Source organism: Alexandromys fortis, unplaced genomic scaffold, assembly GCF_014885135.2.
Source record: "Alexandromys fortis isolate MF-2015 unplaced genomic scaffold, M_Fortis_MF-2015_v1.1 scaffold_152, whole genome shotgun sequence".
NCBI lineage: Eukaryota > Metazoa > Chordata > Mammalia > Rodentia > Cricetidae > Alexandromys > Alexandromys fortis.
In genome coordinates, this window is record NW_026068045.1 from 3,221,833 (window position 1) to 3,239,975 (window position 18,143).

An 18,143-nucleotide genomic window follows, 5' to 3' on the forward strand; every position below is an offset into this window, starting at 1 on the left:
GTGGGTTTGAGGGGCTCAGAAAGCGTGCCTGCTCTGAAGGTACTGGACACTATAAATTCTAGAAAGTAACAACATGTGCATCTGTAGGCCTCAGGGACACGCCATCCAGAGATCCCATTCTCAGACGCTGCCGGGAGAATATGTCCTCTGATGTGATTTCTAATCCTTCCCCCCCCACTCTCACCTTTCAGCAGCAGCCACTGGCCCCTCATCTGTGCCACAGGATCGTTTCCTGCTGCAGAACTCTCGTTGTCTCCCCTCCAGCCCATCTCTATCCTTAGTCTCTTGCCAAAGCCTGCATTTTTTATTTAGCCGCCGGAAGCTGCTACCTCCAGCCCCTCCACATCCCACCCAGGAAGACCATGGAGAGGCAGCAGGTACAAAGAGGACAGACAGCACAGGCTTGAGGATCAGGTATGGGGTCACAGTATCGGACCCTCTTCTGGAGAGGACTGGCCCACCGGCTGTTGTCAGAAGAGCACAAGCCCAGAGACTGGCCTAAAATAGGCCTGTCTTGGTGTCCTGCAGCTAACCCACGCAATCCAGTGCCACTGTTTATCACACACACTTCCCTCTTCGCCCACCCGCACCATTAGTAACCAGCCATGAATACTCACTTCAGATGAAATGGCGCTCCCAGGCTGGTGGGGAAAACAGGCTGCGAACAATAATTCGAGGTGCGGTGTGAGTTCTGTAGGAGATGAAGCCACAAACACCTCACTTGAATTTGACACCAAACAAGACTGAATTCCCATTTCTTCTGTCTCCCTGGCCTGTGTTATTCTGGTCTGTACCACCCACATCTCTCTCAGCTTCCTTCCTTCCTTACCTGTCTCCCAGGCCACTGCTATTCACAGGTACTATGGCCTGGAGTAGAGGACAGTGGACAGGTCTGGTTCTCAGTCTTCGTCCTGCCGCTTCCTGGGTGTTTGGCTGGGTGCACATTTAATATTGGGGGCCAGGGAGGGTGGTTTGCTGGAGAGATGGCTCATGGTTAAGAACACTGGCTACTCCTGCTGAGAACCCAGACTGGAGTCCTAGCATCCATATGGCATCTCACAATTGTCTATAACTCTAGTTCCAGAGGATCCTCTGCAGGTACCAGGCATGCACATGGTACACAGACAGACATGCAGAACAAAACGCCTATGCACATAAAATATTTAAGTCTGAGTTTTGGTTGCCTATTTATAAAATGAAAACAATCTCTACCTTATCGGGTTGCTGTGGGAATTAAATAAGTCACTTAGAAGAAATCACACTTAACATGTACTGAAAACAGGAAGCCATGATGCTGTCTTGCTGCGCCAGGATACTTTCTCCCTTACTTCCACCCCCACTACTCTCTGTAGCCAACCTCTTTGGTTTCTCTGTTCATTTGGACTCACTGGATGCCCTATCCCCTCTGCCTGGATCTCTAACCTTGGCCTATTACCTCAGGGCTTGTCAGTGCCAGGCTGGCTCTATTATTGGCAGGTTGGCCCACAATAGCACCCATGTTCCCTGACCCTCCCTGCCGATGCTGTGTGCTCTGATGACATCACTCAATTGTGCCCCTCCAGCCCCTGATGTTATACCCTGCTCTTGTGGCTTAGAAGAACTTAGATCTATTTGAAATAGATGAAGAAAAAAAAATACCCACACCCAGAGCTCAGTGAGATGGCTCAGTGGGTAAAGGTACTTGCCTGATGACCTGAGCTTGAAGCTAAACTCTGTAGGGGCGTAAAGGACCGGCAAATAGGATTAATCAGGCTAGCTTTAATATCAGCTTTATTAAGGGGAAGAAGGGGAGAGCTTACAAAACCAGGGTTCCAGCGACGAGCAAGAAATAAAAAGGGACCAGCAGGGCTCATGCCCACCAGATTTATATGTAAACATTATCCCAAGGCGAACACGCCCCCTTGGGCTGGGCTTCCCCTACAAAACTCCACATAGTTAAAGGAAGGAAAAGACCTTCACAGAGGCACAATGACACAACCACACACAAAAATATAAAGTGTGGGCTGGAGAGATTTAACTCAAAGGTTAAAAACACTGCCTGCTCTTCTAAAGGGCCTGAGTTTAATTCCTAGCAACCATGCTGGCTCACAACCATCTATGATGAGATCTGGTGCCCTCTTCTGGCTTGCAGGCATACATGCAGGCAGAACACTGTATATATAATAAATAAATAAATCTTAAAAAAATAATATATATAAGTGTAGTTTTAAAAAAAAGGGAACACTAAAGTGACTTTATCAGGCTTGCTGTGTCTTCCCAGGCTTCTTTGCTCCTCGCTCCTCTATACCCTAAACACTAGTGTTTTCAATTCTTATTGATTTTTGGCTTTTTGAGACTGAGTCTCTGTGTAGTCCTACTGTCCTGGAGCTCACTATGTAGACCAGGATACCTCAAACTCAAAGACCCACCTGCCTCTGCTTCCTGAGTACTGGGATTAAAGGTGTGAATCACCACCGCTTTTGGCAAGTCTTCCATTCTTTCTAGTCCCTGTCCAGCTCTTTCCTTCCTCCTGTTTTCCCATTGTGACCAAGGCTTCAGAAAAAACAAACAAACAAAAAAAAAACCCCAAAAACCAGAACTTGGAAGGTGAGAGCTGAGTCAGTAGAGGGCAAGGACAGAAATACTCTGTATTCACCACACAAAGGTGGGGACATCAAAGAGAAAAGATGGCCACACATGCCTATGGGGCCTTAGGCCCATTTGTTAGTCTTTCCCTGGAAGGCAAGTGCCACACGATAGGAATTGACTGGGTGATGGGACAAGCTATTGATCTAGATCAAAGTCACTGTGGTGGAGTGCATGTGGGGGGGAGGGAGATGTCAGGATTGATCGGAGCAAGGACACATGGAACATGCCTGGGGACTGATAGAAACTGTCCTCCCACCCCCCCTACACTTCCATACAAATCCCCCACCCTCCATACAGCTATAACTTGGGCTAGCTTCTACCACAGTGAATGAAACATCCGCCTGCCAAATGATGCTGCATAGACTCAATTCTCTCCAAAAGAAAAAGAGAGAGAGAGAGAGAGAGAGAGAGAGAGAGAGAGAGAGAGAGAGAGAGAGAATCAGGTTGAATTCCTGTGAAGGAATAGCCTTGAAGAAACCAGCCCAGGAGCTCTGGTGATAAAAAAGAAAGGAGGAAGGAAGGAAGGAAGGAAGGAAGGAAGGAAGGAAGGAAGGAAGGAAGGAAGGAAGGAAGGAAGGAAAAACTGCAGAAAAAAGGGGGTCCTGAGGGATGCAGGCCACTTCCTGGCAGAAGCAACTCCCTCTTGCTTGCCATCTAAAAGCCTTAGTTTCAATTTAACCAGGCAAGAGAAGCTGTTATTCTTCTTGTGTGGAGCCCATACTGAATGAAGCCTGCAAGTGAAACAGCTTTTCTGTTCTGGACACCCAATGATAACTTGAAGAAGGTTGCCTAAAGGACATGAGAAGGAGACCAGGCACGAGAGATGGAAAAGTAGCAGCGCAGACTTTCAGAAGTTCCCCGTGGCTACTGCTCACAGTACTAGAAGCTGTGCAGTTGGAGTCCCCTGAGAAGACTGAGCAGTCTCGTGGGAGAGATCTGGAGTGGTTAGAAGTTTGCTTGGAAAGGGAGAAAATAGCATTTGCAAACCCCTAACCCTACACCCAGAAGGTCCTGGGCAGCTCAGATGGCACCGAGGGGCAGGTGGCAGAGCCACTGAGGAGCTGTTGACACTGGTGATCCTCTGGAAGCTGGTGCTGTCACAGAACAGCGTGAAGCTTCATATGGGAGCTTAAGGAAGTGGTGAGTGCCCAGATGTGAGTCTGTGCCCAGTGTTCTTGCTGTAGGCAAACATGATCCAGCAGACACCGGACACGGTGGAAGAGGGGTTGTGGCAGAGATGACATGAAGGACGGAGGAGCGAGAACGTGTTCTGGGAGGGAAAGAGCAAGGGTGCCCTTGAAGAAGATGGGCTCCCATCCGTACATGACTGGGCTCTGGTTTGTCTTCCTGACCTTTCTTCACAGTGGGGAGAAAGGCAAATCACTATGGAAGCTCACCTACCTGCTTCTGTGTGATATGTTTGATATTGGGTTGTTAAATCAGGAACCAACTAAATGTCAAACATATTCTCACAGCAGTGAGGAGACGTGGCACCACCCCCTCTGCTACTTCAGTCCCTGGGGTTCTCAGACTTTTGCCTGTCTTCTTCTTCTTTTTTTTTTTTGTCTTTAGACAGGGTCTCTATGTAGCTATGGCTGTCCTAGAACTCACTATGTAGACCAGGATGGCCTTGAACTCACAGAGATTCTCCTGCCTCTGCTTACAGGTATAAAGGCATGTGCTACCATGCCCTGTGCTTGTAGTCTTTTGTTTTTTGGGTTGTTTTGTTTCTTGAAATGTTGGCAATTGGGTCTAAGGACCCACAGAGTCTAGACAAGTGCTCTACCACTAAGCTGTAGCCATAGTTTGTCTGTCTGTTTACTGAATTTCTCTCCACAATTCCCCTGGAAGAGAAATAACTGGCACCCATGTTAATCTTTCCCTGGTTCTTTTAGTTCCCTATCCCCTTTCCTTGATTGGCCTCGGAAGTAGGAGTGCTTAGCTTCCTTGCTTTTCTCCAACAGTTAGCAGATGGTCTATGGAGCAGTCTGCTCCTAATGTGGAGGCTCCCAGGAGTGAGACCGCTCTGCCCTGCTCCCACCCGGATGCTTGACTCAGTTACCACATGGCTGCGGTTTAACCTTCACACTAACTGTCCTTGACATTATGAGCTAATTAGAAAGAACCATTTCTATTTTCCCCTCGCTAGCTCTGGTCACCTTGAACAGTGTCCACTTCTCTGGCATATCTGGGTATATGGCAACTGTGTATGGGATCAATTGCCACCTGTCGATAACAAGAGTCCAAGTGGAATTATGAACATGGCTGGCACTACACTTGGGAAAATAGAGCTGGTGGGGATGATTATAATGGCATGGTGGGCAGTAGGCTGGGCAGGGCTTTACACAGGCAGCAGTTGAAAAGAAGGAGCAGAAAGCAGCGCAGACTTTGAGGCATGTTTAAGAGCATTATGAGAAAACAGAAGTTGTGATCTTGTACCGTGACTCTCCTTATTTCTCATCCCACTCGAAGCCCTAGGAGAGCCTTTCAGATCCCAAGCCTTCTGCGCTGTCCTATGGCTCGTACAGGCTCATGTCTCCCCACCAATTAGAGAATCCCAAAATAGCACAGCAATTCCAACTGGCAATCTAGGGGAATTGTCAAGGGCCAAGAGTGACCTCCTCTCTTCACTGTTGCTCACACTCCTTAAATACCAGGAATCAAAAGATGAAGCTCAACCAGTAGAGTCTGGTCCATATCCAATACAGCCCAGGGCAGGAAGAGAGAGCTGAAGACAGCTAGGACCCTCTGATGGCTAGTGCTGCCTAAGAATTCTTTCATTCAGCATTCTCCCCTCCTGTTCCTCCGCTTTTGAAAGTCCCACAGAGCTGCCAAGAATGAGTGGAAAGTTTCAAGGTCAGCCTCCCACCACCCCCACTTTCCATTGTCTAAAATCATCCTCAGCTGTCCCTCAATATTTTTTTCTTGCTGGTGATGTCAGTCTATCAATGCGTGTGACCCTGGGCTCCCCCACAAGAACAACGATGGGGCAGGAGGGAGCTAGAAAGACCATGTTAGGAATTGGAGGTGGAGCCATGACAACAGATAAATGTCCAAACTTGGGGAGCATCTCGTCACTCGGGTGGCAGCCTCTTCATCCTTCAGTGCTCACAGGTGAGCCTACAACAGCCACAGCTCAGGATGGAGGCCATCAAGAAGAAGATGCAGATGCTCAAGTTAGACAAGGAGAATGTTCTGGACCGGGCTGAGCAAGCTGAAGCTGAGCAGAAGCAAGCAGAAGAAAGAAGCAAACAGGTGGGCACTGGCATGGTCCTTCCTCACTGGTTACAAAAAAGAGGGGAGCATTTAACCCCGCACTCAGGAGGCAGAGACCAGCCTGATCTACACAGCAAATTCCAGGACAGCCAGAGAGAGAAAAAGTAAGAGCAAGGAGAGAGAGAGAGAGAGAGAGAGAGAGAGAGAGAGAGAGAGAGAGAGAGAGAGAGAGAGACATGGGAAAATGGAGGGACAGAAAACATCTAGGGCAGTGGTTCTCAACCAGCAGTAGCTCACGACCCTGCTGGATTTCAGAGGGGCTGCCTAAGACCATCAGAAAACGCATTACCATTCATAACGGCAGCAGAAAATTTTATGGTTATGAAGTTGCAATAAAATAATTTTATGGTTGAGGGTCACCACGATATGAGGAACTGCATTGAAGGTTGAGAACCACTACTCTAGGGTATCCACCTTAGACTGTCCACATGACCTTGAGAAAGCTGGTGGCCTCTTCGGTGCCACAGTGTGTCTGCTGACTTAAGCAGAAGTAGACCATGTTTTTGAAGAAAGTGTGACTTCTAGAGCAAAAGGTAAGACAACGATCCTTTTTTTGCCTCCCTTCAATAGCATCACTGACATCTTCCCCGCTAAATGTTTACCATCCAACAGACTTGGTCATCTTAGGGCCAGGGTCTGACGTCAAGCCACAGCCTAACACACGGAACAGTGGCTGCAGAAAGTGTGTCTCTCTGGGGGGTATGATAACATGGAGGCCGAGCTCAGCGGTCTTAAGAGTCCAAACATGCATGCTTATGTTTATGTCTCTGTTACTGTTCGGGCTGCTGCAGCTAGAGGATGAATTAGCAACTATGCAGAAGAAGCTGAAAGGAACAGAAGATGAACTGGACAAGTATTCTGAAGCTTTAAAAGATGCCCAGGAGAAGCTGGAGCTAGCAGAGAAGAAGGCGGCTGATGTAAGTTTTTATGGACTTGGCTTCCTTACAGGTTCACAGGCTGTGGATGCATAGCCAGCATGATGCTTTTGCATGTACTACATGCTGGCATGCTCTTCTGTTGGAATATACTTTCTTACTCAAGGGCATATTGAAGCTGAGAGCATAGTTCAATGATAATACTGCTTTCCTAATATGTATGAATCCCTGGGTTCTATGTCATCACTGAAAAAAAAAGAGACATATGAAGTCTCATTTCTGTACTACCCAACCTCCTCCCCAGTAATCTAATGACCTTTCCTAGGACCTGGACCAAGGGAGGGGCTCCCACGTCCCGATGCATGCTATCAGATATCCACTTCCTCCCCCATGCCACATTGTTAGCTTTTGTGTACAAGGCTTGGCATGTGCGTGTGTGTATTAATAGGGAAGCTCTCATCTCTCAATTACCCAACAAAGGCAGCTTCAGTTTCACAATAGGAAATGGAGGTCACATTGACCCTGACCCTATATGGGTTCGTTTGTCCTGGTCAAGGTGGGTACCTGCCCTTACGCCACAGAGATGCTACAGGGAACGCTGTTCATCAGAGAGCAGTGAGGTATCAAGGGTGGATTAGACCAGAAACTAGGAAGCAGGCAAATATATTTTCCTCGACCTTATTTCATGGCCCTGAATAGATCACATAGTTCTTTAGGGCTTTCCCCTCTAAAATTGAAATTAGCTGCCTTCACCCACTGCCTGTTCTAGTCCAGCACCTACTTCCTTCATCCTCAGCCTTGATGTTGTCGGCATGGAAACAAGAGCCCACAGAGGACCTCTGCTCTGAAGAAAAGTAGCAGAGGACTGTCTACTCATTTATTACTATTATTTTTGGTTTTTCAAGACAGGGTTTCTCTGTGGTTTTAGTGCCTATCCTGGAACTAGCTCTTGTAGCCCAGACTGAGTCAGAGAAATCCGCCTGCCTCTGCCCCCCGGTGCTGGGATTAAAGGCGTGCGCCACCACTGCCTGGCTATTATTTCTTATTTGGGGTGCTGAGGATTAAATCCAGTGCCCACCAACGCTGACCTAGCTCACGGGGACCTTGGAAGTCATGAAAGAGTATGTCAGTCACACAGGCATTTCTCAGCATCTGGCAAGGAGAAAAATAGAAGCCGATCTTGTTTAAAATCACATTTGCTGTTGGAAAACAGCTTAAAGGACAGAAGTGGTGAGTTCTGGGACAACCAGGGCCATATAGAGAAACCCTATTTCAAACAAATCAAAAAAAGTGTGTGTGGGGGGATTGTTGAGACAGAAGCAGGAAGAAAAGTATCTTTTCCCAGAGTTCCATCTGTGAGTATAGCCCTGCCACAGCCTGGTTCTGTAAGTAGAGTTTTATTAGAAAGCATCCATGCTCTTTCATTTACACATTGTCTAGTGGTTCTTTCCCTCCAATATAATAATTGCCGCGAAGTTCGTATGACCTGCAAAGCCGGAAGTTCTATCTGGCCCCTTACTGAAAACCTGCTGACTCTTCATTGTAAGTACAAGAAAGTAAGTAGGGTGTGTATAGGAACTGGGAAGAGACTGAGATTTCAGTAGAGAGCGAGGATCATAAGGTGCTCGTCTTTGTGGAGAGGGTGCTTTGTCTAACACAGAAAAGGCTCACAGCTCAGCTTCTGACCTCGAGATTAATAAATAAGTAAGCAGGGTATTATCTTGATGTGACTGTATAAGGGAGAGAGAGAGAGCCAATAACCCCATGTTTACAGTGGTACTTTTAGTTATCTGAGGAACCTTTCTGAGTGTATAGGATTTTCTAGGGCTGCTTGAACAAAGAAAGGGCAAAGATGTGGCAAGGTCAGCCCAATCTTGCGGGTTTTCTTCCCAGAGCAGTGGTGGTGCACACCTTTAATACCAGCACTCGGCAGCTGTGTCTGTTTACATTTTTCTGTAACCATGTGTAGTATTGCTTTGTGCATGTATGGATGTGTATGTGAGGGGGTGGAGGCAGAGTCTCTCACTGAACCCAGAGTTCACTGATTAGCTAGGCTAGTGGGCCAGCAAGCCTAGGATCTACCTGTTTCTGTCCCCCAGCTCTGGGACGGCAGGCGCACAGAGCCACACCTGGCTTTTGTGGGTGCTGGGGAACTACATTCAGCTCTTCAGGCTTGTATAGCACATCCTCTTTCCAACCCATAAGACCCTCTTAACCCAAGATGAAATCAGAAGCTGTTTAGGGAGAAACAAGAGGAAAGAGGAATGCAACGGGTAGGACGTAGGACACGAGAGTCATAGCACCCTTTTTTTAGGAACACATGTTGGGAGGGATGAGGAAAGAGAACAGGGATGGACAGAGACACCTGTTGGTAGGTTGTATTGTTTGTCACCAGGAAAACAATAGCACTGTTTGGTCTCCCTCCTGCCAGTCCGGCATGCCTTTAAAAGCTTGGGGAATCTACCCATCTGCTTCCCTGGATCAAGAGATTATCTGTACGCGCCTCAGGAACGCAGAGCAGAGTTGGCTCAACTTTTTAGTTTGCCTAGGATGAGGTCTAAGGGTACAGGGAGGTTAAACAGCGCCTCCTGCTGGTCAGCACTCAGATGATAAACTTTTCACCAGCAACTCCGCTGAAGAGACTTAAAACAAGCTTAAGAAATACTTAGGTCATCAAGACAGCTATAACCGAGTGTCAAAACTGGGCTTCTCGGTGGGAATCGATCTGTACAGGAGATACTCTACTGAGAAAATTACTGCTTGTCCAAGTTGTTTCTTCTGCATAGTTTCATTGTCGAGCCGTCTTCTTTTCTTTCCAAAAGGAAGGGAGGTACCTGAGAACCAGATCACGCAGAGAGAGCAGTTAAGTGACTTGCTGAGCCCAGAGCCTCCCCAGAGCTAATCCCCCAAGCCCAATGTTAACAGTTTTAGTTCCAAGTCCTACTCCATAGTTCCCATTGCTCAAGGAAAGAGAAGAGTTCTAGCAGAGCAGGAATTTATGGTTGTTTCTTTCCAAGAAGACAGGAGAAATAAAGATAGGCTGTGATAGTCCACACCTGGAAGTTCAGCACGTAGGAAGCTGATGAAGAAGGGTCCAAAGCCCAAGACCAACCAGGGCTACAAAGATGACATGAAGCCAACCAGGACTCCCTGAAACACCATCTCAAAAACCGAAAACAAAGCAAGCAAGCAAAGAAACTAAACAAATAAAAACTAGAGTAGCAAAGAGAAAATAAAGAAAACCTCTTTACAGTTGTGTATCCAGAGACACTGTAGGTAGGGCCTGTAGACACAGATTTTAGTTCCTTGGAGCAACTGAAAGCTGGATAAATCTGATGAAAGGTATTACGGTTTAGAGGTTAAATTCCACAATGGTGTCTCAGATATTTATAACTTACTGCTGCGCCAAGGACATAACATAGGGGAACAATAATAAGGATTTTTTATGATAGAATAGAGACATTAATAATCTTGTCTACAAAAGGGGTTGTAACTGGTCATGCAGACAGATGCTCAAAGGCAGCAGGAGCTGGGCGGTGGTGGCGCACACCTTTAATCCAAGTACTTGGGAGGCAGAGGCAAGCAAATTTCTGAGTTTGAGGCTAGCCTGGTCTACAGAGTGAGTTCCAGGACAGGCTCCAAAGCTACTGGGAACTATGTCTATCTAAAAAAAAAAAAAAAAAAAAAGCAACAGGAAACAAGCCTGGTATTCTAAACAGAACACTAAAATTCACACCTGACCTTAGAGAATGCCAACTTGCTCTTCTCTCCCACCCCTCTAGTTCCTTTATTGACTTCCAGGAGATGGGAGAGATTTTTATCTGAACAGTTTTGGGTTTTGAGACAGGATTTTAGGTAGCTCAAACTAGCCTTGAATTCACCACTTAGCCAAGGATGACCTTGAATTTTTTTTTTATCTGTCTCCACCCCCTCTTTCTACCCCCCAGTCCTAAGGTTACAGATACTAGCCCTCCGCTATTCCAGTTTCCACGCTTCTGGGAGCCCAGGGCTTCGTGCATGCTCGGCTAGTGCTCTACAAACTGAGCAATAGCCACAGACCCTATGAACAGACTTTTAAGGGAGCTCCCTGGGATTCTTTGCAGGATGAAGTCTAGAGTCTTTTGGCTTTTCCCAGAACCTGGCTTTGGAGTCTGTCGTTGAGTAAGATGAAAGCTGTGGGCTATTTTATATTGCAGAGAGGACACACAGAAGAAAGGGGTCAACTGCGGAAGTATAAAGACAGCACCATACTTGTAAATGGGCCAACCATTGTTGGGAGGCAGCCTGGTGGGTGAGGCTAGACCACGGCGCCTCTCAGTTACTATGGTAGCCTTACCCAACCCCGCCCCCCTTTACTGGTCTGAGGAAAGACCGCCCTGAGCCGTCACCTAGGGCGACTGGGAGGCTCCACCCTCACTTTCGCCCGCGCCCCTCGAGTGGACTGCCTTCCCGCCGGCTTGGCAGGGGAGGTAGGGAACGCGCGGTGGCAGGCGTCACATCCGGGCGGGTGGGTGAGTTCCGGTATTTCAGGGCGGAGCAGGCGGAAGTAGGGTGAGGAGCGGCTCCAACGCCGAGCAGAGGAGGTAGGACCCCGAATTCCAGAAGCAGCTGGGTGGGCACCATGGCCGGGATCACCACCATCGAGGCGGTGAAGCGCAAGATCCAGGTTCTGCAGCAGCAGGCGGATGATGCCGAAGAGAGGGCCGAGCGCCTCCAGCGGGAAGTGGAGGGAGAAAGGCGGGCCCGGGAGCAGGTACGCGGAGGGCGAGGCGCAGCAGGGAAGGGACGGCGCCCCTCGGCTGTGGAGCTCAGCTCCACGGCGTCCTAGAGGCCCGGGCTAGGCGCGGAGCCCCGAGGTTGGGTGGGACTCGATTACGATGGCCCGGTAAGCGAGCACGGAGGAAACTAGGTGCTCACGCGAGCAGGCTGCACCCTGGAAAGAGCGGAGCCCCGCACGGCGCAGGCTGCCCCCCCCCCCAGCTCATTCATTCGGTCCCTCGGCGCCGGGTGCGGCTAGGGGAGGGGCTCAGCGGCCTTTCCCTCCCCCCACCCCATCTTCTCCGCAAAGGGTGGGGACCCTTTGCTCTCGTTTGAGGTTTCCGGCCAGAGGGGTAGAAGTAAGTGTGTGCTCCTCTGGCCCGGGAGGGGCCGAGCCTAACCTGTAAAAGATGAGGGTGGGAGGTGGGAACCGCCGGAAAGCCCCCGACTGGTCTGCTGGCAGCTTTTCCGCTCCCTCCTCCTGCTCAGGAAATGAGCCAGCAGTTGGCTGAGAGGAAGCGCGGTTCCCTCCCTCACTGGCGGAGCTTAAGGCCGCCGCGCCACCTCCCGTCCTCGAGCTTGGGGACCTTTTGTAACTAACTGGTACTCCCGCCCCTCAGTCGTTGGTGAAGTGGGAGAGGAGATGATGTTCCTCCCGACGTTAGCAAATGTGGGAGCCAGCAAACTTACTAGGCCCTGCCCATCATGACCTGAAAGGCAGGAACTTCTGCCAGATTCAGGCCTGAAGTGTGAACAGTGCAAACTTGACTTACGGAGAACATAGAAATGTTCTGAGCAGGGCTGATAAGGGAGTGTATAGCAGAGAGTCAAATGCCAGGCCAGTCTTAAGGTTCCTGATTGATCTGAACACTGTGGAGGGTGGAAGGAGATTAGTGAGTGGCCATGGTGCTCGGGGGGTGGGGAGGGGCTGCTTTCTTTGGTTATCCTGTACAGTGGTTTTGGGGATGAATGGATTCTTGCCAAAGACCTAATGAAAACAACTTTTGTGGCTTGTTGGTGTTCTCCATTGCTCTTCCTTTTGGTGTCTTTCTTCCCCTTTGCTGCTTGTTTGGGGAGAAACTTAGAATGTTTTTGAGGGCCAAAAGGAGTGAGCATAGCTCCCTTCTAAGTTGATGTTTAGAGGTTATTAAAATACTCTTATGAATGGGCATGGAGATGCCAGGCTTGTCTTCACCATCACCATTTCCTAGGCATCCAGTATGATTGTTTGAGACTGGGTGTCCTTTTGTATTCCTAGCAGTCCTCCTGCCTGACCCTCCCAAGTGCTGGAATTACAGGCTTGCTTGACCACTCCTGGCATGCCTGCAACTTCTGATCAAATCTAGTGAGATTGTTCTAGAGATGAGAAAGTCTTCAAAAGGAGAAATGGAGAGTATGGTGGGAGGAATTGGCGCGTGCTACGAAGTCTTAGGCTGATACCCTGGGAGCGGCTCTAGGTAGGGTGTGTCTGTCCGTCTGCCTGTCCCAGAATCTGGCCGTTTTCCTTGTAGGGAAAATTGGACTCTCCTTCCTTCTGCGGGTTGACTCTGGGACGATAAGCATCAGCGTGAGCATTTGCAGGGGTGCAGAGCTTACCAAATGTGCACATTTCACGGAAGTCTCCTGAGGAAGTCCTCAGAATGGGGAAGTGGGCTGTAGTTAAATATTGATGAGACTAGTATTTTCTTTGTGAACTTTTGGCTTAATGCACCTGTGAACTTTGAGCCCCGACCGTGGAGTCATAGTGGGAAGAGGGCCCTTTGGGTCGGCTGTTCTCTTGGGTCACTGTGGAATGCCAGCTTTTGCAGGCTCCTCCTGTCGGCACTGCCTGGTGGGAGCCTATGCTGTTATATTGGTGGACCGTCAGGTCTTTTTCTGGTTTCTTTGTAGGGGCACCTAGCCTGCCCCTGTTACGCCTGATGAGGCCAGAGCTGAGAGGCAAGTTCTGAGGTCAGTCGTTCCCATTCTTGGCCTGGAGACAGGCTTTTATAGTATAGCTCCTGCTAAATCTCACTTTCAGTTTTTTTATTTAGTAAGGGTTTTTTATTGCTTGGCTTTTTAGGTGGTGCTGGGATCAGACCTAGGGCCTTGTGCTAGGCAGGATTTCTACCACTGAGCCACACCCTCCGCTTTGTCGTGTCTAAAACAGGTGTGTTTATTGTAAGTGATAAAAATGCCTATCTATAGCATAAAATTTTGCCTGTTCAGGCTGACCTTGAAGTGCTGGACTCAAGTGCTCCTTTTGCTTTAGCCTTTGGGATATTCTCTGATGTTCACTGCTATGCCAGGATATCCATTGTAACCTTTTTTATTACTATTTTTATTTATGTGCATGTATGTGTGTCTGGCCCCTGGAGCTGGAATTACAGACAGTCATGAACACTGTCCCCCAACTTAACCATATAGGTACTAGGTGGGGGCCAAAGTCTGCAAAAGCAGCCAGTGCTCTCTGCCTGCTCAGCCATCTCTATAGCCTATTGTAAACATTTTTAAGTGTATGGCTCATCTTACCCTTTGAAACTATCTCTCTTCAAATTTCCCATGGTATTTCTCATTTTGTTCTGGTCCAAAACATAGGAAGTCCTGTTGAGGGAAGGAGAGTGGGCTTTGAACTGTGGTTCTGGCCAGAAGCCCAGATTCGTGGTCTCTGAGGGGGTTAGCACGTTTGGCACTAGTTCAGTATGTTCGTGTGTTGGGTGGACACGTAACAAGCTTAGAGGTTTGGACTGGTCTGTCTGTGCCCCCCTGTTTCAGAGTACACTCCTACAGAAGAGGCAAACAGCCCTTTGCTCTAAGTGCCTCTGCTTAGACCCCACCTTTGTTGACTCTGGGGCGGACAGATTGCTCTTTCCGGAGCTCAGCAGTCCTGACTCTTCCAGTCTCTCTCTTCTTGGAATTTACACCTACGACTTATCTAAGAAGAGAAACCCCAGGGTGGGCAGCAGAGGGCCAGATTGAGACTCATCTCCTCGGTCCTTCCCATCAGCTTCTCAGTTTAAGGAATGTAGTATGCATTGGGCCTCTTTACATTTTTTAAGTTATCTTGTTATTGCTAAGTATGCATATAATGTATGTGTGCCAGCATGCATTCCATAATGTGTGTGGATTCATCTTTACCCACTGAGCCGCGTGGACAGCCCAGGGTAGCACGGAAACTAAACTGTGTCATGGCCAAAGCTTTTTTCTTTTTCATTTCTTTTTGGTTTCTCTGTGTAGTCCTGGCTCTTGACTGTCTTGGAACTCACTCTGTAGTCCAGGCTGTCCTCAAACTCCCAACGGCTGGGATTAAAGGCGTGCACTAGCCGTCTTTTAACATGACCAAATGACTGCACTTCCCACCACCAGGATTTTGCTTCCTGAATGGTGGAAAATCCTATTATTGTTGAGTGGAAGACCGCGCACTGTATCCTCCCAAGTTTCAGGGAGGTAGGGAGTATCTGCTGGGCTTTCAGGTAAACTTAGGATTAATTGAAAAAAGTATTAAGTGTAGTATTTCTCTGGATCAGACTAGTCTGCATGAGGACTTGGTGTTGACCTGAGTGATGTGTAAGCTCTTGCTTAAAGGGAAAGTCAGGTTATCTTCCTTCTTCCTTTAAATGGAGTACCAGGGCTAGATTTTGCAGCCTTTTGTTTTGTTGTAAAGAGAACTGATCTGCTGCAGGCCAAGAGGAGCATCCTGTCCTGGACCCGCTGCCCTCTGGTCTGTCTGCCTGAAGCTTTTGCAGGGACTCCCTAGTCTTTGGTTCTGGTTTTAAAACAGGCTTGCTAATATAAGAGCACCAAGATGTATTTTCTCTTCCTCCTTTTTCACCCTTGTGGAATTCAATTGTAAATGCTGTTTTGTAAGAGAAAGTGCCAGAGCCAGCCTGTTGCCATGGAAACTATACCCTGCCCCCATAGCCTGTTATCTTTTTCCAGTTTGAGTAACTAGGAGCTGGGTGGGGACTTACATTTCATGTGCTTCCTACAAATCCAGCTGCGTTTTTCTTTTCTTTAGTTTTTTTTTTTTTTAGATTTATTTTATGTATATGAATGTTTTACCTGTGTGTGTATATGTGTACCGTGAGTGTGCCTGGTGCCCGTGGAAGTCAGAAGAGAGCTTTGGAGCCTCGGGCACTGTAATTATGAATGGTTGTGAACCATCATGTGGGTGCTAGGAATCAAACCTGGGTTCTCTGCAACAGAAACAAGAGCTCTTCACGGCTGAGCCATCGCTGCAGCCCGGCCAGCTGCATTTTTTTCACGTTTCCGTTTTAGGCATCTGAAGGGGGTAAGTACTGTATATAGTATTGTGGTGTTTCCGAGCTCTATCCCGATAGCCTGGCTTGTCCTTGACTGCTTGGCCTTGTTGTTGGGTTTGTGTGGAGAAGTCTGTGCTGTCCTGACTCCAGGACATCTGTTTTCCTGGAAGAGACAACTAGAGAATGCTTGTCTTTGTGGGGCTCTGAGAGTGGTACAGTTAGGAATTTCAGTTTATGTAGACTCCTGTTCCTATAGCCTGGCCTCCTGACTACTTTCCCGTCTTGTGAATCTCCTGTGTTTATATGTGGAAATTTTTGTTCCTCTCCTGATTGTTAGCAGGAGTCTTGTCTGGTTATATCCCTCCCCATAGGGCTAATGGCCTAGATTCCTCAGCTGCCACCCCCTTGCCTGTTAAGAGGAAACCAGGGTAATAGGATTCAGGCAAAGTCTGGGCTGGAGAAGAGAGCTAGAATTCACCAGGATCTGAACATCTGAACATCATCGTGTGCAGCAAAGACCTTTGCTTATTGAAACACAGCCTCTGGGTAGTCCAGAAGTTATCCTTGAACTTAGTCTGCCTCTTGGTCTCCAGAGGGTTCGGATTACGGCCATGCACTGTCACACCTATGAAGATGCTTTCTATATAACCTACATCTTTTTGTTTGTTTCTTATTTATAGCCGGTTCATGGCTTACTTGGACTTGAGCTTCTACGTTACTGTGTGGAAGCCGGGAAATTACTGTTGTGAATTGTACGGAAGTCCAGTGAAGTTTAGGAGGTTGTTAGAGTAAGAGAATGGCGGCAGTTCAGACTGCCTGAGGAGAAGCAGAAGGTGGAAGCTCGGTTTCTTGTTTGTTGTTTTTATAATGTTATCAAAGTGTACTATTTTTCCTAAGGGAATAAGGGAACGTTGAAGGGCTGGGGTGGGGGAAAGATATCCCAGTTTGTTTTTTTTTTTTTTAAATGGGTGAATCTGAGTGTGCGGGCAACAGCCTGTGTGTGGAGGTCAGAAGACAACTTATGGAAACTGCTTCTCTCTACTGATTGGTCTTCACGTTTCAGATACCCCAATCTTGCATTCTTTTGCTTTCCTATCAGGGCAGCTGTTCCAGAAGGCATTAGTTGGTCATCCTCCTGATGTGTTAGGGTGAGGTGATCAGAAGCTACAAACTTAATTAATTATTTTTTTTTGTTTTGTTTTTGTTTTTTGTTTTTCGAGACAGGGTTTCTCTGTGGTTTTGGAGCCTGTCCTGGAACTAGCTCTTGTAGACCAGGCTGGTCTCGAACTCACAGAGATCCGCCTGTAGACCAGAGGTCAGTCTGGTCTACAAAGCAAGTTCCAGGTCAGACTCCAAAGCTACACAGAAAAACCCTGTCTCGGGGAAAACAAAAACAAACAAAAAAAATTGTGTGTGTGAGAGCAAGAGAATCTAGAGTTGAAATCTAGAGTCAGGTATCAATTTGTTGAGCATGAGGCAGAAGACTGTCTTCTTTGGCGGCTTTTTTGAGACAGGATCTCACCACGTAGATCAGGCTGGCCTCAGACTCACAGAGACTCACCTATCTCTGCCTCCTGCATGCTGGGATTGAAGGTGTGTATCATTATACCTGGCTTTGTTAACTTTTATAGGTTCTGGAATTTGAATTGAGTCCAGAAGAGAGAGAATAATACTGTCTGTACAAGGAACTGAACTTTAAAACACTCTTCAGGGTTGTTAAAGTACCTGCTAACATACATGAGTCCTAGCATAGCATAACTGGACCTCGCAGTACATGACTAATCCCAGCAGAGGCCAGCTTTGGACACATGAGATTGGTTCACACAAACATTTCATGTAGTACAAATGGGAGTTCTTAGATGGAAAGGAAGAAATTGGTTTATACTCCTGTGTGTTAGATCTGTTAGGCATTTGAGCCAAGACGGGATCTTTATTAATTGACTCCGGCTTCTCTGAAGTAGTGAATTCCCGCTTCTGTTGTGTTGGTTCTTTTCACCCAATCTCCTTCCTTTCCCCACTGACTTAAGGCTGAAGCCGAGGTGGCCTCCTTGAACCGTAGGATCCAGCTGGTTGAAGAGGAGCTGGACCGTGCTCAGGAGCGCCTTGCCACTGCTCTGCAGAAGCTAGAGGAAGCAGAAAAGGCTGCTGATGAGAGCGAGAGGTATATGGGGGTGTGGATTCCATAAGCACCTGCCAGCGGGTAGCTGAGGGGTGGAGCATCAGCTACTGGCCCGAGATGTCCTAGGTTCCATCCCCAGCCCTGCAGACAGAGTAGTTGCTTGTGGCTCTCTCTTAGACCTGTTCACTCTAGATCTGTTTTTTGTTTTGTTTGGGTTTTTTTTTTTTTTTTTTTTTTTTTTTTTTT

At 47.8% G+C, this 18,143-nt stretch overlaps 1 protein-coding gene across 15 annotated transcripts in view; it reads left to right on the plus strand.

Moving 5' to 3' along the window:
* Positions 1-5,704: 5,704 nt before the first annotated feature.
* Tpm3 (tropomyosin 3) overlaps positions 5,705-18,143 on the plus strand; it is a 26,162-nt gene continuing 13,723 nt past the window's right edge. For 4 of the 15 annotated variants that reach the window (XM_050166366.1, XM_050166373.1, XM_050166371.1 and 1 more), the window contains exons 1-3: positions 5,712-5,883; positions 6,696-6,821; positions 17,806-17,939. In XM_050166366.1, coding sequence (XP_050022323.1) covers positions 5,770-5,883; positions 6,696-6,821; positions 17,806-17,939 — 374 coding nt within the window. In that variant the 5' untranslated portion in view covers positions 5,712-5,769. Of the gene's footprint in view, positions 5,884-6,695; positions 6,822-11,288; positions 11,533-13,344; positions 13,488-17,805; positions 17,940-18,143 lie in introns of those variants that run through there. The other 11 variants (XM_050166369.1, XM_050166377.1, XM_050166376.1 and 8 more) reach the window with 8 other exon arrangements.